The 21,826-nt window shown below is 35.9% G+C and overlaps 1 protein-coding gene across 3 annotated transcripts in view; it reads left to right on the forward strand.

Moving 5' to 3' along the window:
- LOC106151939 (uncharacterized) overlaps positions 1–21,062 on the forward strand; it is a 42,391-nt gene extending 21,329 nt beyond the window's left edge. For 2 of the 3 annotated variants that reach the window (XM_013525380.2, XM_087014953.1), the window contains exons 3-9: positions 3,856–4,020; positions 9,533–9,605; positions 10,955–11,395; positions 15,643–15,818; positions 17,569–17,778; positions 18,037–18,517; positions 18,806–21,062. In XM_013525380.2, the coding sequence (XP_013380834.2) occupies positions 3,856–4,020; positions 9,533–9,605; positions 10,955–11,395; positions 15,643–15,818; positions 17,569–17,778; positions 18,037–18,517; positions 18,806–18,990 (1,731 nt within the window). In that variant the 3' untranslated portion in view covers positions 18,991–21,062. Of the gene's footprint in view, positions 1–902; positions 972–3,855; positions 4,021–9,532; positions 9,606–10,954; positions 11,396–15,642; positions 15,819–17,568; positions 17,779–18,036; positions 18,518–18,805 lie in introns of those variants that run through there. The other variant, XM_087014954.1, reaches the window with a different exon arrangement.
- The last annotated feature ends 764 nt before the right edge of the window (positions 21,063–21,826 follow it).

Here is a 21,826-nt window from a genome sequence, read left to right on the forward strand (position 1 = left end):
CCCCCCTGTACCCCAAGGAAAATAGTCAAATTCAAATTCCTACCCCCATAGAATCATCACTATGCCAGACTACCCCTCCACATATTATAGTAAATAGCTGACATGCCACTAGAGTCCCCCCCAGTGTATATTTATGTCAATGTGTGTATTAGGGTTATCTCCAGCCAAATGTTATCTCAAGTTATAGCTTGTAAAGAGGACAGATTTATGTCAATGTTGACTCTTGGGAATAACTACAGGGCTTACATGGCATCTACAGATGGGATCAGGTTGTATGCTTTTAAAAAAAAGTTGTGCATTTCCCTTTTTTTTTTTAATGGATGCACCCTCGAGGTATAAGAAGGTGGAGTTAATTTAAGCAACTTCAAAGGTGTTAGGTTACTATTTGTGTTTTTGGGGGTAGGGTTTTGCTGTAAATAAGGACGGGATTTTTTGAATGCAGAAGTATGAGAGAAATTGGAAGATGTTTGTTCTTTGAATAGAACCCCACCTTAACAATACATTATTATAGTGACACAAAAGTCTGGCTTGCTTTTATTAAAACTGAGATTAAAATGACATTGGTATTACACTGTTGTATTTGTTCTCTGTCACCTGTTATCATACTTTCATTTTTCTATCAGTGCTTGTTTCAAATCAGTCAAACTAAGTAATAATATATTGCAGAATCTTTCTTTAAAGTACAAAAAAAAAAAAAGAGGTTAAACTAATTGAAAAAAAAAAAAAAAGAAAAAGCAGTACAAGTAAATATGTGACACATCATGCACATGCTCATATTACACCACATCTAAAGAGGCGAGATGGGTGTTTTGAAATTTTTCGAGTAACTGGTCCGTTTTCATGTCCCATTATATGACACACACTATCCTTCCAGATGAGACAGTGGACAAAGTCACACAAACCACACCTTAGCAGTGATAATGATATGTAACCTTAGCTTTTTGTGTGTGTGTGGAAATGACCTGAACGAAGTGAGTGAAAGGCTCATTTTTCATACTGGTGGTGTAGACAGTTTAAGACCCCATTTCCATAGATTTTAGATCGATCTATCCCTGTGGGGAGTCTCACTAGATTACTGTCAGCTTAGCCGGCTTAAGCGGCTGTCCCGCCTACTGAAAGCTGTAAGGGGGTAATTAACTATTGTGCGCGCTCGAACCCCCAGGGAGTTAGGTTGATCTAAATCTTAATTCCTGGATCTATCTAAATCTCTGGGAATACACCTTAGGGGTGGGGCATGCATATATTTTATTTAAGGTGTTAACAAGTGATTTAGAGATGGGAGAGGGGGGGGGTGACCCTGTATACGTGACTGCGTGGTCACATCATACCAGCTCATGTAGTTAATAATAAAAAAGTCTAGGAGAGTGTTTTATTCTTATGACATCTTTTACTTTAATTTTTTATTACTATGTTTGTACTGCATTGATAGTATTTGCAAGATATTTGATATTTCACATCAATATTTCTATATTTGAGGCATGCGGGAAACATATTTAGCTAATAAGATTTAGCTATTAATGCGTGTATTTTGTAACTGTCTGTGCTGTTAATTTTAAATCGTCTCTGCTTTTATTGTCTTTTTCTTAGTTGTCTGTGAACCTATTGGTGCCAATAGTTGAGTATAAAATACATACGTATGTCCTTATAGATCTTTTGATTCAGATAAATGTACTATTTTTATCCTGACAGTTTTAAGACTTGTATATATCATGGTTAGTTTGGGTCACAATATTGTGTGTCTCCTCGAATGACATTTCTCTCACCTTATGCTGTGACAAAAGCAGTATAAGGGCTCATTTCCAAGAGAACTACCATTCTACATAGATCGATCCAACTGCGTGGGGACTTTTACTGATTGCAATCAGATTAACAGACTAAGGCTCTATTCCCATAGATTTTAGATCGATCTATCCCCACGGGGAGTCTCACTAGATTACTTTCAGATAATCCGACTTAAATGTCCGTCCCGCCTACTACAAGCTGTAAAGGGGGTAATTAACTTTCGTGTCCGCCCGGCTGACAGCTATTTAGCGTGAACCCCTAGGGAGTTAGGTCGATCTAAAGTAGGTCGATCTAATCTATGGAAATGGGGTGTTACATGCCTTCTCTTGTTTCCAACATACTTGTATAATCCCCTGCTTTTTTATATTCCATTTAATGCCAAAAGGAACCACGTTAATCTGATTGCATTCAGCAAGAGTCCCCACAGATCTGGATCGATCTGTGTAGATCAGTCGTTCCATTGGGAATGAGCCCGAAGGCAGGTTCTTCACATTTCTTGAGAGCTAGAAGTAACTTGATATTTCAACCACCTGCAATCAGAATCTTCACAGCCATGTTACTTATAGACATTTTACAATAAAAGAACTTGCAAGAGATAGGCCTTTTATGCCAGAAAATTCAATTTCCTGCTCTTATAAAGTTACAAAGCTTTGAGTAGGACATGTTCACAAATATATACAAGTGTATATATTCTTTGATGTGTCCTGAAGTGGAACGCTCACAGGGGCGTTCAAAATTATTAAGCTCATCATTGAAAAATTGAAATTATCACCTGCAATGAAAATATTTTAAATGGAGAAAATAACATGCTTTACCAAGTCAAGTAGATTTAAATGCACTTTGTATTGAAAAATTTAAGTACTAGTAATTACATACTAGTACATTTTAATTTCCTTGGCCATTATTTATTCTGCTTTGTATGGAGTGTATCGGGAGGTAGAAAACGGTTTAGTTTATCGAGTTCTGTACTACCCTGTAAGATGATATACTTGTCGTGATCTGATGCCTTTGTATAAAATACATCATATTATAACATATCAGTGAATACTCTGGTTCAGATCTCTATATGACGGCTGTGAAGGTGGGACTTGGTAATTTCAGCTGCATGTCAAGTAGAAGATGAGCTTAGAACCGCATTTTGTGCCCTGTTCTACGTGATCTGTGCACTGTGTCAATGGGAAAGTTTCATATTTATAAACAGTTTTCCGAAATGGCCTTTTTTTTCTTTAAATACTTTTAAGTACATGTCATTTAGTTGAAAGTTATTAAAAAGGTAGTATGGTCATGTTCCATTAGCTGTTGATTTGAGAATATGACTGTTTAACTTCATATTTGGAAAGAAGTGCCTGTTATTTGTTTCAATAAATTGTTTACAAGTGTGATTTTGTGACAGCATCCTGTTTTGCTTTAATTATTAAATGCAGCATGAGAGGAAATTGCCATAATAGTTTTTAATAACTTTTTAACTTTTGTCTTACATCCATGGGGTTGTTTTCCTTCCTTTACGTATATATGAATGTCATCACCTTTGGATCAATTTCACTTAAATCGACCACACAAAAGCCAGGTTCCTGCATTTGTCTCCAGTGTGTGCTTTTCTCTTGTAATCAATTCTACTGTTTGTAACACCACAAACTGAAAATGTAGAGCAAAACTGAGTCCTTTTCCCCCTCGATCAATTTTTGTGAAAACTAACAAAATATAGCCCTTGTCCATATGTGGTGATCAATTTCGGTGAAATATATCAGGTGGTAGCAAATGTTAGCTGGTTGATTTCACACTAGCAGTGTTTATCATCGATTCCGAATCCAAATTTGAGCCAGTATAATGTATTCGCGTACATGTATACTGTTAGAGAAGAGGAGGATGATTGCATTCCATTGTAGGCTAGTTGGCTCCACATTGTGGTGTCAAGCAATCAATTTTGACTAATTGCAATCACACTCCTACTGATTACTTGATAACATACCAAAAACCTGTATTTTTCATTAAAAATTGAATGTTTAAGTTAAACGTAAATCTTTAACCTAAGAACTATTTTATTTCATTTTTTTTCTTCTTTTTTTCCTTCAGAGATATGATAGGAACTATGCACAGTGGCAGCAGGCAAAGGTGGAAACCAAAGACACAGAGACGCGTATCTTGAAGGAGAAGATCTTACTCCAGCAGGAACTAATTCGCACACAAGATGAGCTGTACCAGAAAAAACAAGAAGCCAGGGACAGACGTCATAGGAAGGTTTGTGCACTTTTTCTAGTATACTTTGACGTTTTCAGTTTTCTCGATGTGATTTAATTGTGTTTAAACTATTCTCTCTCTTTCTCTGCTTCGCTATTTACATTTTATGATGCATTGATAATTATTATAAGTACCTGAGTAAATGAGTAAAAGCTTAAAAGTTTGCTGATGGCTGATAGTTTACATCTCTTAGCTTTGGTGAAAGACATGATGTTAATTTCTGAAGTAGTTTGATACTGAATATATGTAGCTTTTCTTTGCTTTTTTCTTCCTAAGTTTGTATCTTAATTGTTATCAGATGCATGAAAAATACCATAATAATATTGCTGGAATATAAAAAAGTAGAATGAATCACATGGGCAGGTCTTTTTGTTCCTAATAAATTACTTTTAGATTTGTATGTAATGAAGTATCACATGACTTATATTAATCCATGATTGTGCATTTGTAATGTAAGTCTTATTGAATAATTGAAACTCTTTTGTAGTTATTTAATTGATATAATTTTACATTGTAACTTCATTTGAAGTAAATTATCAGCATGACAATGACACCCAACCCTGCTTATTATAATAAGGTGTGTGGTATGTACTGCTGATTAATGTAGTTATGCACTTAAAAAGTCAAGCACAATATTATCATGCAATGTTTTATTAACTGCTTAATTTCCCAGTCATATAAGCCGTAACACTGGAAATTGTTTGATTGATCATGTGTAACGCCAAGCAAGCTGGTGCAAACTGTTCACACTTTGAAGTAGCCCTTTTTATCGGACGGGACTAACATTACAACATAAGGTATAAAAACAATGGATTCCATAAGCCTTTGACATTTCAATCTTTCAATTACAACAACATTGGGGATTGTGTAACATTTCTTAAGATGCACTGAAAAGCAGCTCCTGCTGTGTTGAAAAATAAAGACTCAGTTAATAATTGAACAAAATAGGGCATAAAGCAGGAAGGTAGCATTTATGCAATATGGACGCTATTATGAGCGCCATATTGTTTTTACAAGCTTGAGCAGTTGTGCCCTATATTTGTCTAAGTAGACCATGGTCGATATCACACCCGCTTTTATCATCCAGAGTACAAGGCAGGTCCACGCTCGATTGCCTCCGTAGAAAACCTGTGGCGGGCCTGCAAACTAAGAAGTGAAAGGGATCAATGTGACCATATCATATTCCAATATTTGTCCTCCCTTTGATGCTACCTCCGCTTCACTGTTCGTGCTGAGCACTGGCTGACCCGACAAAAACTAGGCTGGCTGCTTCGGTTTTCCCGCCATCTGGCCTTGCCCCCTTCCCCTCCCATTTGATGTCCAGGGAATTGAAAATTGATTCTGGCTGGGAAGAGTTCTAATTCATTTTAAAACCTTCAAGTTGGTTTGAATGGGCTAGTGCTGTGAATGAAACCTTAATGGCTTGGAATGTTCATTAAGTTTTCTCAGTAATCTGTTTTATTTAAATTTATTTGTATGTCTGTTGACCACACCCTCATTGTGGCATTATCTATAGTGGCGCCATTGCTCTTTTTGAAGTGTAAAACCACTGATTGAGAAAATGGGTGGATTGATTTTATTGAGTAAAAGTATGGAGATAGACATCTTGAAGGATTTTGTGAATGATTTTTTTTTTGGAATTGCTTCATGCTTGGCCTGTTTTTCTAAATTGATTGGTCACAATTGTTATTGGTAGTGGTACTAGGTTTTTTACTTAATAGCAGGAATGTGGTTTTGGACATTTGTCTTTTTCCTGTCATCATCCTGTACTAAAAGGAAAGATGAATGACTCCATCTATTGGAACACACTAGAAGGATGGCTTGCCATTGGTTCATTGCTGTGAGCCAATTAGTACCATGAAAATTTTGTTCCCAAGACGGAAAGAGGGTTTGGAAATGTTTATTGGCTCAATCAATATCATCTTTAGTTTCAACTCTTCTTGATTGACAAGGATAAAAAGTCGGCTCCGAATAAATGTAAGCTGCACATTGGCACAATAACTTTTCAAGCAGTAACACCAACCAGAAACTTTTACATAAATTTATGTGGGGAATTGTCGCCTTAAAACTGCTTGTGCATTGTTCTGTACAACAATAGCAAATAGCATGAAGCTTGGGGTATTGATTTAAAAAGTGCAACAAAGATAAAAGTGAAGCCGTGAAATAAAATTGGCTCATTTTCCTGTCAGCTCCACTCTTTCTCTCCCAGTCAAGGCAGATAAACCTTGGGCATTGTGTTGTGTTATTACTACAGTTGTGATCAATATGTAAGAATCAATACAGGTTTTGTTCTTGACTTAGCGCACATTGTAGGTTCAATGGAAACAGATCAATTATTGCACAAAGCTGGAAAATTGGACCGCCTTACTCTAGCTCGTGTGCCGAAAGAGCATAAATATTTTAAACTTGCCCAGCGTTGCCGTAGACAGTGCTCCTGAGGGAGGGGAGAAGGGAAGTTGTGTCAAGAGAGTTGCGATGAAGTAGCTAACGGTAGTTCACAGTAGATGATGGACTCATCACTGAGGTTCACTGGCAAGGCAGTGCCTGGGGGACTGCACTTGTTTGCAGTAGGATAGTTCCATTAACTCTAAGCTACGAGCTTCAACTCCGTCTAAGTGCGCCACTCATAAGCTATCGGTTGACAAAATATAGGCAACTTGTGCATCATGTGTATTCTGTTCGAAAAAAGGTACGTATTGCATAAGCAGTGAAGTTTAGAGTCTGTTCTTCAAGGGAAGTGAGGAGGGTTGACTCAAACAGTGTTTTGCATGAAATTATTTGAATGAGAAACATAGGGACTGAACTGAGACTTGCTGCATATTTTCCCCACCCACTCTTCTCTCCCCTGGGTATTTTTGACCATGTGCTACAATTGACATACATGCATGCGTGCTTGCCCTATTGAACTGTTTTGGGACTTGTTGGCAACCATTTTTCACAATTTGTGGGCTACTGAAAAGTGTCAAGAACATACAAGGTATAATTTTGGTATATTTAAAGAATTTTTGAAGACCAGTTTATTTTTCATTTGTTGTTTTGAAGTTCAGGGACTTATAACAGAGTGTTTTTTATGAGGAGAAAGTTACAGATACTGATAATATTTCTGTCAAAGACAATTGTTTGTCTGTGATGGTACTTTTTCTTAGCTATAAGAAAATGGTGCAAATAATGTTGACAGAAAAAATTCATGCCAATGAGACAAATGACTCATTAGATAGGAAATTATAGATTTTGAATGTTTCGAGTAAGTTTGTTTATTATTATCATTATTATAATGTTTAGGAATTATTAAGATACTTTACAGTGTATTGATTGTGAAGGTAGGTACGCAGATACAGTAAATGCCTCAATGGTGCGTTTGATGTCTAAATTTGTGTGCATGTTTTTATGTGAAGTTGTGTCATTGGTCATTTTTTTATAAATATCTGGCATATACCATGTGAGATATGCCATCTTATCATGTGTTATATTTTTGTGAACAATGCCATTTTGCAAGCATAATTATTTGCATGAAATATACGTATGTAGTTTTATGTGTTTTTATGCAAATTAATGTGTCAAATTCTCATTTGAAAGTTAAACCTGCATTGGAACTTTTGAAACATCAGTATCAAAGTTTGATTGTACTGTTTTGGGTTGAATTGTTTGTTTTTTGTGATATCGATAATGCTAAAGAAAAAAAAAAAAAAAAAAAAAAAAACAAATGTATTATTATTTGAACAGTAAATTACAAAGCATGTGGTATATGTATGTATAAGTTTTGTATTGGACCTGTTGCATGAAGATGCTTTGCTGACCCTGTTTGCTCCATTGTTGCCTGTGTTGGAATTGCCACTCCATGCCTAGCTGTTGTTCTGGAATTGCGTGTACATATCATGTACGCTGACCATGGACACCTCAGCGCCATCTGTAGGTTGTTTTGCCCATATAGGAGCCTGGTCTCAAGTGGTGGGTAGATGTCTGGCAAGGAACTGTCTAGCACCATTTGAAATCAGTGCCCCTGATGGTTGCCACGACGAAAAGGTCATGTGATCCAAGTCAGCCATGACAGTTTTGAGTGAAGTGAAGAATTTTCTGTTTGTTTATGCATGCATTGTTACTACCATAAGTATCAACAAAAATCGATGTATCTCATAAATAATTTTAATTTTTTTAAATTTATTTTTGAAAAGAAATTGTGATATGTTCCCTAGTCAGTGGTTGAAATTGAATCAAGCAGTTTATGTACGATGCAGACTAAAATATGAGTTTCACTAAGTAAAATTTTGCAAATCAATTTAGTTATTAAATTTTTGTGAAATTAGGTTTTTATTTGCCAAATTGTTATGAAATGTATATAACTATTCTATTAGTTTCCAGAAAAAATACTGATGATGGGTATTCGTAAGTCTGAAAATTTGTCAGATTTTGTCAGATTTTAATATTAAAATTTCATTAAGGTTTGTCTTATGTAGACTTAAAAATACCATGATATCATTATTTGGATAAACATTTATAGATAATTTATTTACAGCAGCTCCTTCTGGACCCTGCTTTCATTTGGTGCATAGATTCGTGAACATTTCTAGCACCATTTGAAATCAGTTTCCATAAGAAGAGTGATAACAACAGTAAAATTTTCAGAAAAAATATGACAAGATAAAAAAAAAAAAAAAACAGGTTCAGTTTTATATTCACCATAACTATAACAATACCACATTTTGTTAGAAAATGTTCTGCCTGCACAAAACCATTCCTAGAGAAGCATTGTTTGATAGTTGCTATGGAAACGGGCATGAATGTTTCATAGATTATTAATTGAAAGGATCAGATTGGAGTTCAATTAACTAAAGCATGTCGACTTACACCACAATATGCCCTATTGCAGTGCAGTATATGGGGCCTACTAGACTGAAGTCCAATAGTAATGCTTCAGTAATTATCCCTAGGTTGAAGATTTAAGGAGAATTATGATGTGTAACATTACCCCACAATGATGATCATAATGATGTTAAGCTCTGCATTTGGGGCTAGTGCCAGAAGATCAATTTTTTCTGTCAACTGCAGATACTTTGTCATTACTGCACTGTTATATATATACATTGGGATTTATGTGTCTGGATAAGGATTATTTTGGTTGTGCGATAAAGTTATTTGCCATTTTTCTCATTGAGAATATAAAATAGTTGTGAAAGGAATTACTCATAGAAGTATGATTTGGGATAAATATTATATTATATATATTTTAAGTACAAATGGATAATGAAATGCTGCATTGTGTGACAAAAGTTACTATATTTAGTTTAGTTCTTAGACATTATGAAGTTGATATCTTTAGAGCTCATCTTGAGGATGCACTTAAAGATATTTTATTAATTTTTTTTTTTTTTTGATTTAATTGGAAAAGAAGGAATTAAGTGAAAAGCCAACCTTGAAACAGGGGGGAAAGGAGACATTTTACTTTTCAGAATGTGCACTAATTAATTTATATGAATATAAAACATTAACGTCAATTTTAAATTTGTCATTGTAGAAACGTGAGGCAGAGAGAATCACAAGACAGGCCAAAGAAGAAGCTCTTCGTCAAATCTGCCGTGAATCATTAGGTAGGTTACTTAAGTCATCAAAACCATCCCGATAATTGATGAAATATTTTAAAATGAAATTTTCTGTCTGCAATCTGGCAGTAAATGTACTGATGACAGTAAATGCACACAATTTTCAGTCTGAAGAAGTCCTGTTGAATTTTTTTACTCAATCACTACTGATCTAGATGTACATGTATATATATGGGCACGCTAAAACATCAGATGCAATTTGATGGGCTGTTACTGAACACAAAAGACATCACTGCTTGATGGCATTTTATTTCTGCCGCTGAGTGATCGGCTCTTGCAGCATAGGAATCATGGTTGGATGAGTGACTGAAAATAAATGCTACTCAAGATTTTCTGGGCTGTTATCCCTCAAATGATTCTAGGATAGATTTGGAACCAAACAAATATCCATTTGCAGTTTGTCTGCTCTGGAACCGTGCTTTGAAAAAATGGAGGTATTTTAGGTACTTCAGTGGCAGCTTGCACATTTGTACATTAACCCAGCTATCTGTTAATAACATTTCTTGCTTAAGTGTGGAATTCATTACATTTGAAATATTTGGAACTGTAATATATGCTTTGTGTTTAGGCTTAGGGATAATAGAAAAATAGGAAATACTAAACCTATGAAGTTATACAGTAATAATGCAAGTTGTGATCAGTATTACTTAATAGTAAATCCAGTATATTTTTTCCACCTTTTAGCATAATATCACACTGCTGGATTCATAAAAAGATAACTCTCTCAGTTGAAAAATAGTTTGGAAGGTTTTCAAAAAATGTTGTGAGAGAGGTGAAATGCTGTAACAGTTGGTAAGGGTGTTTTCATTTCACAGAGTTCTCATTCACATTCACCATTTTTTCCTGTAGGCTGTTAAGCAAAGCAACTGTTCCATTCACTGAAAATAATTATTAATATTTGTTGAGACTGTATTGAAACATTAAGTCATTGATTATACTTTGGTCTGAAACTGTGTTAGATTCTATTCAATACAGGTATTTTAAATGACGTGTGGACTGGAGAAATAAGAATTGATGCCACAATTTGATTTCTCTTAAGCTCGCTTTGTAAAACACAAAGTGGCTTTCTTGTTGATTTTTGACTGTTTTGTCATAGCGTCTTGCCATTTTGTGTGAGTGTTTAGTTTTAATTTTCGATTAAGTTCATAGCCTTTGTTCTGTTCTGTTATTACAATGAAATTGAACTTGAGGCAAGGTGCTTGTGGTAACTCTTTTGTCGGATCCAGTTTCACAAGCTGGCAAGTTGATGTTGAAAAAGAACCTAAATCATACTGTTTAGTGCTCCTGTAGCTGTTAGCATCTATCTTGTAACTCTCCAGTGTTCTGTTTTCTTGCAGAGGATGACAGAAAAGCTAAGGACCAACGTCGCGAGAAGCAAAAGTTAAAGTCTGAAAAGTCTCTCAAGTCATCTGGAGAGGAAGCCCAACTCTCGCATCCCTCGGCGCATTCCACACGGCCGTCTTTGTCTCCCTTGGGGTCCACCGACGGACAATCACAAGCACTGTCCGTTATTTCCATGCTGTCCAGCAAAACACGAGAGACGCATCACGGAACAGAAATGGAAGGCATCCAAGAAGAGAAGACCATGGATTTCCCTTGCCCGTATGCCAACGGAAAGAAGAAAAGCAAGAAACTTACAGAAGAACAAAAGACCAACCTTCCGTGGCATCATTTGCAACTCTATGAGCTCTATGGTGATGAAGCAGATGACTTTCTGTACCCAAAAATGGAGCAGACGGTCCAGAAACAGATTAACCCCAACCTCAGGAAACAAGGAGGTAATTATGTACTTAGTCGTGTAGATTTTAATTACAGCTCTGTAATAGAGTTAGGATGTTTTACCTGCACTGGCATTTTCACTCTGGCTTAAATGGTATGCCAACAAATATCACTCCAAACAGACTACAACTCTACCCACACTCAAACCATTTGCTTCTTCACTGTGTTATCTATTCCCATAACTGTCCAAACTGCTATCAACTTCCCCATTCCGTGTGCACTTGTTTCTTCTTCATCTAAAGCAGAACTTGTTTAATATACTGTGAAGGTTGGTCACAGTGCATGGCCAGACTGCATGGCGGGGGAAGGTTGGTCAAAAGAGTGGGAGAAAGGTGGGCTCAAAATGTGTGTCCTTTAGGAGTAGAAAGGTTCTGCTTTGAGGCACAATTTTACATGTAGGTTCTGCCATGTCTCAAGTTGGGTCAACTTAGGGGTCAAAAAGGGCAACTTTTCTGGAAAAAGAATCCCCACCCCTTTGAAATAAATGGACACAGGCTGTGTTTTATACTAAAATTCAAACTTTCAGAATCATTGGAGATACCTTGTTTGTAAGCAGGTGACAATAGATGTCCCACCTGTACCATTTGACCTGTCAAACGGAACATTTCTAGATTTAGTCTAGTTATAATGGCTTAACTGCTGTCATAAATTACTGTCTCATCAGACCTTGTAATTACTTATTCAGCGATTCACAAGGAACCAATATGTTCCTCTGTTTCTTGTCTATTTCTAATGTAATTGGTTCGTGTCGTGTGCCATGCCTGGCAGTTGGTATATAGATAGTAATGTGTAATCACTTGGTCTGCCGAGTTTGTATGGTTCTAAGTTTAGCCATTGCAATTGAATTGGAAATGCTTCTTCAGTACGCCCGCCCCGCAAGTTGAACATGGCCTCGGCTCATAGTCCACTGGTCAAGCAATTACACAGTAGGAGGCAAACCTGACAATGTATTGGATATTTGAAATTCTGTGTTTGGCCACCGATCAATAAGATGCCAAGATTTGGAAATCTTGCTTTAGAGGCTGAAATATAATTAGTCCTTCAAGGTCCATGTAACCAAGTCCCCTTTATGTATTGAATATAAACACACATTGTTGAATGCCACAATAGTGAGACAACAGCAACAAAGCTAGAAATATTATAACTGTTAGAATATTTAAGGTTGGGAATTTGTCTGAATCCTTGCCTACAGACAGGTTTTAATAACTAAAGAACGGAAGTGTATTTAGATAATTACTTTGCAGCCTAATGAAGGATGTGGACAAGCCGGCTTACGGCCAGGCAGCAAGCACGCGTGGTGTTATGTAATTCATTAATCTTTCAGCAGGTGTTTGTTTTATGCACAGTGGTGAGTCATTGAGCGAGGGGGATGATATTGATGTAAAAGCTGATATACCCGGTGCACTGTATTGTTCTTCTTATTTAAAACTGCTGTGTCCAAAAACAAAACAAGAACATCAAACATTTTGGACTGACTTTGTTTTTAGGCCTTATAAATATTTTCAAGATTGAAAGCAAAGAACACATAGTATTTTACAAGCATAAAAGCAATTGGAATCCAAATTGTACCAAGATTGTAGCTGATTTTCTTAACTTAGCTAACCACGGATGATATTTAAATCAATTGCAATAGGCAATTACTAATTAACAAGCAATTTACAAGTATTCGAAGTGCATTTGACCAGTGAAAACACTTTAAAGCAAGCCTGCCAATCAAAAGACCAACCCTTTTGATAAATCACAATAACAATTAACAAAACAAACTCACAGAATGATTGCAAGAAGTCAAAAGACAAAAGGGTTCAGGTGTTTGATTAACCATCCGTGATGCAAACAATAACAGCATCCAGGTCTAATTGACCAGATAAAACAATAAATGACACAGAGCACAGAGCTTGATGTTAAAACAACAAACTCTGAATAGAACATTTGAAACAAAAGGTTGTGCGCTACATAAAAGTTCGATGGCAAAGTGGTACTTCTGTGTTGACAGAGCTATTAGCTCTCTGTCATTGAACAGGCAGGCAGGTGTCACATGATATCAGTAGGTTAAGCTCTTAGGAAAATGGTAATAGAAAGCAAACTGTGTGGTAGCTGAAAATCAACCATGGGCAGCAGGAAACGAACATGTTTGGCTTTTAATTTGGGGGCACTTGTTGTCTAAATAACAATTTTAGGGTGGTCAATATATGGTATTAGTAGCTAGATGTTGTGGTGAGTTAGAGAATGTGTATATAGGCATCATTTTGTGCATTTATGTTTACTTTTGTGTGTGTGTGTACGTGCGTGCATGCCTGTGTGCGCATTCATGCCCATCATACTTTGGGCATGTATACCTTTAAGTTAAATTGTACAATGCTGAGCAGGATGTTTCCTTCTGCATGTTTGCATTTAAACATATCTCTAGTGCTATGAAAGATCCACGTACAGAATACCTCGGCATAAATATACTGACATTTTTGTACCATATTTTTGGCCCATCAGTATCACAGAGGTCACAAATGCAGTCATGTCCCAAACCCTTCAGATATCCTTTCACTGAATATTATATAGCAAGTTTGAAGGCAATGTAATATAGTTATTAGTATATATTATTCTTTACTCTAGTCAGTAGTTTGGACTTGTATGACCATTGCCTCTCTGTCCTTCTTTGACCTAACAGTTAAAGGTACTGGTACTGGCATGGCCAGATGAGCTGCCCACTTGGGGGGTAAGAAGTCACGTATCCGCTCACCTCTGCCTAACGAAGACATGCATGAATTGGTTTTGGTAATTTGGTGCTCTTTTAGCCTGCTTTGTATCTTTTGATTTCTGGTTGGATATGATAGGTTAGGGTCACCAAGTGTCAAATCTATATGATTGAAAATGTTTTAGTGTTGTTTTATAAGACTGGAAAGGGCTCTGTTGCATGTGATTGACCCTGTCATTGGAGATCAAACTAGGAGCAGACACCGTGACTGCAGTCATTGATAAGTGTGAAGGAAGTGGGGGGTCCACCTTTGATATATTTCAAACAGATTTTGGAGGCTTTCATGAGATGCACTCGCAATTGTCAAATGTACATGCACAAAAACATGAACATTCAAACTGATACCACTGTTAATATTTTTACCAAAAATTCCATCCAAATGTCTGCTAAAAATGTCTCCAAATGGGCAAAAATTGAAACTGTGAAGCTCAAAACAGGTGGATTTTCATTAAATGTCACGAGCAAACATGAAAAAAATCATGACAGGTCTGTGAAGACTTAATCCTCATTAAATGTGGAATGACAAGGTTGTCAGAGAGCATGATTGGTCCAGCTACCTACTGTGCTCACTTGACTTGCCAGCGGGGGGCTTCAATTAACACTCAATTTGATTGGATTATTAGCTACGCTCAGCTGCACTCTTTATTCTGTTGGCAATTGTGTTGCGTTCACCGACTGTGTCTGCATAAATATTTTACACGCACGGCTTTATTGACAAGAAAATTGGATGATGAATGCCTTTAATGGCTCCTGCTTGTGAAATTCTTTATTTACTCTGCAGTAAACTATTTTGTGGCTAAAGGTGCCCTCAGGCCAATGGTGTCTTTTAAATGATGCACTTATGTTTTACTGTGTAATATCTTGTTTGCTGTAACTGGAGTGATTTATCAGGGTAGAACATGTCTATAGGTTTGAATGTATCTGTTTGTCTGTATGACTGTTGGTTACGTAGTAGGTTCACGTGTACATTGGGAAGCTAATAGTAAGATAAGACCTGTTAATTATTTTTTACATCCTTTTGATATACACAAAAGTAGAGCCAAATGCATGATTGAAAAAAAACTCTTTTAAAATTTAAATAATATATAAGTGGCATGGACATTCTTAGATTTGGTATAAGTTTGCCCTAACTCTCTTTTAAACCAAACTTTTCAAAACATTATGGAATGCACATTGAATCTGAAATAATCTTAAATCTTAATAAATAATACACAAATGCACACATTGAAATGTAATTATATAATAATTTTTTATACGTGTTAATTGCATTTTTCTCCATTTTGAATTATAATTATTTATGTAAGGAGTTTTTCGCTCATTATTATGCACTAGTTAATGAAAATCTGACTTAATATTATACATATTGTACAAGCACAGCTGTTCAGTATTGTGGTGCACATACTTTCTCCAATCACATCAATTTTGATAAAATATTTGATGACAGAATTAGTAAGATCAAAAATTGGATTGGTTATATAATTATTATTTTTCCACTAGGTCGCGCTGGTGCTGAAGTACTATGGGGCACACTAAGAGGAGACACCACAAAGAGGCTAATGCGCGCAGATGGCAGGATTCCTGGTGAACTGAAAAATGCTTATGGCGCATTTGTGCGCGAAGGGCTTGATCAGGGAAGGAGGCCAGTCATGAGAAATTTCTGTGCGACTGAAGATGTAAGTCTGAAATAAGGGACAAAAACAAGTTTCAGAAAATTATTATTATTATTATTATTATTATTTTTTTTTTTTTAAATACTGAAAGTACTCATTGCATGCCAGGTTCTTGGATCTTTCCCTAATACACCATCCATTTAGCCAGACCTCGAATTGGTATCCCACAGTTTCTTGTAAAAAGACACTCAACGGTTGGGATTATGAAATATCTTTATTTTAATCCAAGAAGCTGCTACAGTGTATGTACTTTACATGAGTTAACCTTGGCACTGCACTAAACCTCAATATAAACTGCTCCCAGCTAACACTCTAAATTCTCAAACAGCAGTGACTTTCATATTCTGATAGGCATGCACTTGAATACACTAAGTGGAAATTTCATACACACTGAAATTGAATCTGCGAGCTGTGCAGACAGTGTAAGTCAATATGGTGATGTTTACCCAGAATTCCCACCAGTGCGAATTCTGCGATGTAAATGTACCGTTACTGCAGTTGACCCCGGCTGGTAAATATTTGTGAACATCATCCTTATATTTGGATCCACATTCTACATGTAAATTGATGAACAGACAGCCCATGTTCAACAGTGTGATTTAATTGGGTTTTCTCTATTATAGAGAAGTACAGGATATAAACTTTTAACCCCCCCCCCCCCCCTCAATTTTCTTATGAAATTAATTTAATTTAATTTATTTGGAATTCTTGTCATGGATGTTGATTTTAACTCAGGTTGGAGAATTTTTTTCATTATTCTCACAATTATTGTCAAATATATGTGCTACCCACTTTATTTTAGTGCATTGCCATTGCATGTGTCTCATGTAAATTAACATCTTGCTTCTTTCTTGTGTTCTCTTGTGAAAAGGTTGCATATTCTTCGTATATTTTTTTCTTCAGATTTTATACTTGTATTACCTCTTTTTTGGGTTTACCATCTCTCCATCTTTTTTCTTTGCCTGCCTGCTTTCAGATGCTTTTTTGATCGCTGATTAAATGATAAAATGGAGATGAACATATATGAGGTCTAAAATATTGGAAACCATGTTCGAGTGATATGATGCCTTTGGGAGATCAAAAATTCACACTTCGTGTCAAATACATAAAGATTTGTCAAACCTTTTCATAGGCTGAATCAAATAGAATTAGATATTTGACATATCTATTATTAAGGCAGATGGTGTTTGAGGAAATGCTAGTATAGTGTACATGACATTTTCTTTATCAAAACCTACTGAGCATATGAAGCAAGATAATTGTATATCTGATTGAATTGTCAGATTATGCTGGTATAGCCTTGTTGTCAATCATATAACTTGTATGATTTGCCATTGTGTGCGAGCTATCTTGTTAGTTTATTGTCCTCATGGATGACTGGTCTTGTGCTTCCACCTGTGCTCTTAAAAAACACAACTGAAAGGAGCGAAAAGATTGATTGTGTTAGTTGTGCTTTGTGCATCTGGATGTGCATTCTGCCCAGATTGTGTCAGTGAAAACCTGTCACAATAGAAAACATTGTCTACTCTTGTTTGTATCTTAGAGGAGAGAAGACTTTTTTGTCTAGAGGCAGTGGTCAGATTGAATGATCAGAATTTTTTCTGAAGTCTTATGTTTAATTATTTTAGTATGGATGATAAATATTATTGTAGAATACTAGATTTAAAAAAAATTGAAATACAATTTGACTTTGAAAGACAACCAGATGCAGGTGAAATGATCTGACCCTGACCTCTATTTATATATATTCAAGGTGCCAGACATGCCTAAACTCCTTGACCAGTCTGTGCTGACCAATGCTCGTGACTTGAGACACAAGCTTGGACTGATGTTTCGGGGAACTCAGATTAATGCTGATAAAACCAAAGTGTTGATTTTCAATAACCCTCTGCCAGATTTTAACAACGCGGAGGGAGAAGAGAGCATCAGCCGCTACCTGCCCTCTTGGATGCCAGACAATTGGGTATGTGTTATTTGACATTTTTTTTTTTAGTTTTAATTTTTTTTGTGTCTCACTTCAGATGCTACTGAAGCGTGAAATGGATGTACAACTGCTTATAATAAATTCTAACATGTTAATGATGCTTTTTACAGAGAGAAAATTATTTGTCTTTATTATTATTATGTTATATTCCTTGAAAATTCTTCAATGCTGAAATTTTGCATGAATGAATGATTATGCATCAGCACTCACTTTGATAACGTCAAATCTTCTTCTCAGGATGAAGAATCAGAACACAGCTATAAAAAGTGGTTGATATCCAAGGAAAGTGAACCGCCTCTTCCTATTCCACCTCCTCTTGAACAGCAAACATCTTTCAGTCTTGAAAACATCCCTGAGGATCAAGAACTGGCCCTGAACCAGAATTCCCATGGCGACTTAAGTAACCTTGACCTTGACAAAATGGACATTAGGATGGATATGCTGCCCATGGAAGACCAGTGGTCCTTTTTGAATAATTTGAAACAGAGACCTAAGTCTAGCAAAAGCCGAATACATTTTCTGACTGAAAAAGAGGCCACAGTGCCAGGCCAGTTCTCAAGGAAATACAAAGAGCTGGAAGAAAGTCGAACTATTCCTCAGGCTGTCAGCCAGGAGGCAAAGCAGCAGATGGAACAGCAGAAGCAGCAGTACAGTCATCAGCCAGAGACACCAAGGTCGGCTACTGGAGTCCGAAGCGCGCTCTCCATACGAGAAACTGGTAGGTAGCAGCACCTTACATTTTTTACTGATCTGGTTAGGTTTTTAATTTACTCGGAGAGCAAATCTTAAATATTTCTGTTGTCAGATGTGAAACAACTTTCAAGGTCTTCAAAAAGTTACATGGTAAATGTCAAATTGCTAAATTTGATTTTGATATGTGTAATCATAGGAATTAAGATTTAATATCACAATTTTAAAGTTGTTCTCAGTAAATCATGATTATTTCCCCCAAATATAAACACTTCCAAGCTAATTTATAAATGATCCATGTTATTCTGTCTTCCAGATTCAAGAAAGTCCCGGTCTCGCACGGCACCGCCTAACTCCAGTGAATTCCAGTATATAGATCGCTACACAAGCAAATGGCAGCCGTTGGACATGCATGCACTGTTAGAGTACACAGATAACAAAGGGGCCCCTGGAGAGGGGAAGTTCCGCACTGGACAGACTAAGATGTTCAAAGTAGCATAGAGAAAGAAAGGATAAGAGAGAGAGAGAGAGAAAGAGAGAGGATGAGAGAGATTTTTACACCAAAGTTAACAATTGCATTCACGTATTTAGATATATTTTTATACAATCATGATACCGTCCATTTTATACTCGCGAGCACCATGGTAATGTAAATATGTAAATACTGTTTGATGGAAATGAAGAAGGGTGCTTCAAATTCTGTGATGTTGATTATGATCATTCGATCCAAGACTGTTCTCCCAGTCTATTTAGTTTAATAGGTAAATATTAAAGTGGAGATTGCTGGGCATGAAATGAAAAATACTTGTTTGACAGTCAAATGCTAGGAAGATTTTTTTTTTCAAAATGCAAACAGAAACTGAATCTGGCATGTTTGTATGATATCATTTTATTTATTTATTTATTTATAATAACTTTTTATTTATTTATTTATTTATTTATTTTTTTTTTTTTTTGCATTTGGGACCACCATGTACCAGTGTGTCAAATATGTACGCATTTCTATTGTCATTCAGGGCATAAAAAGGAAGGTTATTTCAAGAAATAGATTACATTTTACCCAGTATATCTTAGGTAGCCTTGCACTTTGGAGTGTGAACTTATTGCATTTTTTCACTGCAGCTGAAAGAGTTAAAAGATGGAGCAAATATAAAAACCAATGTGATTATATCTATTCTAAGATATACAGTAAAATGAATTATATTATTATATTAATAATTAAACCTTATTTTTGTACATCAGCAGTAAATATCCATGAAAGAAAATATTATATATTGTCAAAGTAAAATGAACATGTTTGTTTTAGCTGCTGTGGTTTGTTGGTTATTGAACATTAAGTTGTTATTGGAAATAAATATTTAACTTGAAATGATGTAGACACTATAAATATTGGGTACCAAAAAAATATAAAATGAATATTATTAATTTTTTACAAAGTATGATTTATATTTTGTGACTTTCTGTGAAAAGTCTAACACTGTATTGTTAAATAACCCAATAATAGTTTGTATAATTACTGATGTTGTTAATGTAATTGATACCAACCACGGCAGCTACACAGACAATACCTCTACCTGTACTGTTGAACAGACAGGACGTGCTAAGTGAAAGCTGTTTAAGAATTTTCAGGGGAGAAAAGACCAAAGGGGACCTTGAATAAAAATATATAGACTTTGGAGAAAGTAACATTGGAAGTTTACAGCAAGGCATAATTTTTTTTAGAGTTGATCTCAGGTTTTCCTTCCTCCTCTTCCCTAAAATATTCTAAAACAGAACTAACAGCCTCTGGTGCTCTTGTAGTGATAGGGACTTTCTGGTTTTGTACACAGAGCTCCCCCAAATGAACAGGCAGTGCTTTGGTGTAGGGCAATATTTCATTAGAAAAATTAGGAACCAGTCAACATCATCTTGGATATCATATTTTTTTTTGTTTGTTTGTTTTGCTGATACTTTTCTCTGTATTCAAAAATTAAAAGGAGTATCAGCTCTGGTTTCAACAATATTATCTGATAATTTTTACATTCATCAGTTCATTAATTTATCTTCTATTTTTACATTTGTACCATGTGTTTATTATTATTATTATTATTATTATTATTGCCCAAACACTACATGGCCTGTTCCGTTTGTGGAGAGTATGTGTACAAATTCATGCAGAAGGCAGTTCCATTTTCACACAATCTAGACACTGATAGCTGGTGCTGCAGAGAGCTGTACATATGGCTTACATAGAGCACCTTCATATATGCACGCACGCACACGCACCTATATGCACGTGCACGTCATTTAAATGGTATTAATTCACAATATTACTTCGTTGTTTACATGTTCGAATCAACAATTGACAGTTAAAATGTATTTGCTGTTCAAGAATTCAAGAAATTTATAATTTGGTTTTGTCCATTGGTGGTTGCTGAATGAAATTCTGTGATGAAGTTCCTGATTCCTTAATGATGCTTTTGTAAACGAATAAAGAATCGTTCTGGTTATTGTAATGTACTGTTAAAGCACTGTATGGCTATGCAGATATGCTTTTGCACATAATGTAAAATAAAATCGATATTGATCACACATTTAACAGTTGTTATTGTGCTGTGCTCCATCCAGTTCACGCGAAGAAATTGTACAATATGGTTATTTCAAAGACAATGTTATACCATGCTTTGTATTATTTTAAGATGAAAAGAAAGAATGTCCAAAGAATGTGTATATTTAGCTAAATTTTCAACAATTAAATGATAATCGTAAGGCATGGCAGTGCAAAATTAAAACTAATGTTATGCGGGTTTCTGGCGTTTTTTTTTTTCAATTACGTCAACAGTGTTGTCGCCAAAATATAAAATTGCAACACTTGGGTTTATTGCAACACATGTAATTTTCTTACGCTAAATGTAACAATAAATAAAGTTTTAAATCAATAACACGGTTTCAGAGTAAGGAATGAAGAACAAATTTTCCTGGTTTCAAATTCATTGCATCAGTTGAAGGCTCACTGAAATCGGTATCTTGTATGGCCTCCTCAGGCATCACACAAAGCCTGGATTCTGCGATGCATGGAGTCAATAAATTGCCGAATTTCAGCCTATGTGATGCGGCCCATTCCTACTGGAGTGCTTAATGCAACTGTCGGACTGAAGCCGGTTCTGGATCACGCCTTCTCAGCAGGCGAACCAGAATATTCATAGATGTTCTACAGGGTTTTAATCTGGGTAATACTATCACTGGTGCTTCCTGTTTCATTATAATGGTGTAACAGTAATCCAACACCCCATTTCCATAGATTTTTAGATCGATCTATCCCTGTGGGGAGTCTCACTAGATTACTGTCAGCTTGGCC

This window comes from Lingula anatina, chromosome 6 (assembly GCF_051362555.1).
Source record: "Lingula anatina isolate TDL-2025a chromosome 6, LinAna3.0, whole genome shotgun sequence".
Lineage (NCBI taxonomy): Eukaryota > Metazoa > Brachiopoda > Lingulata > Lingulida > Lingulidae > Lingula > Lingula anatina.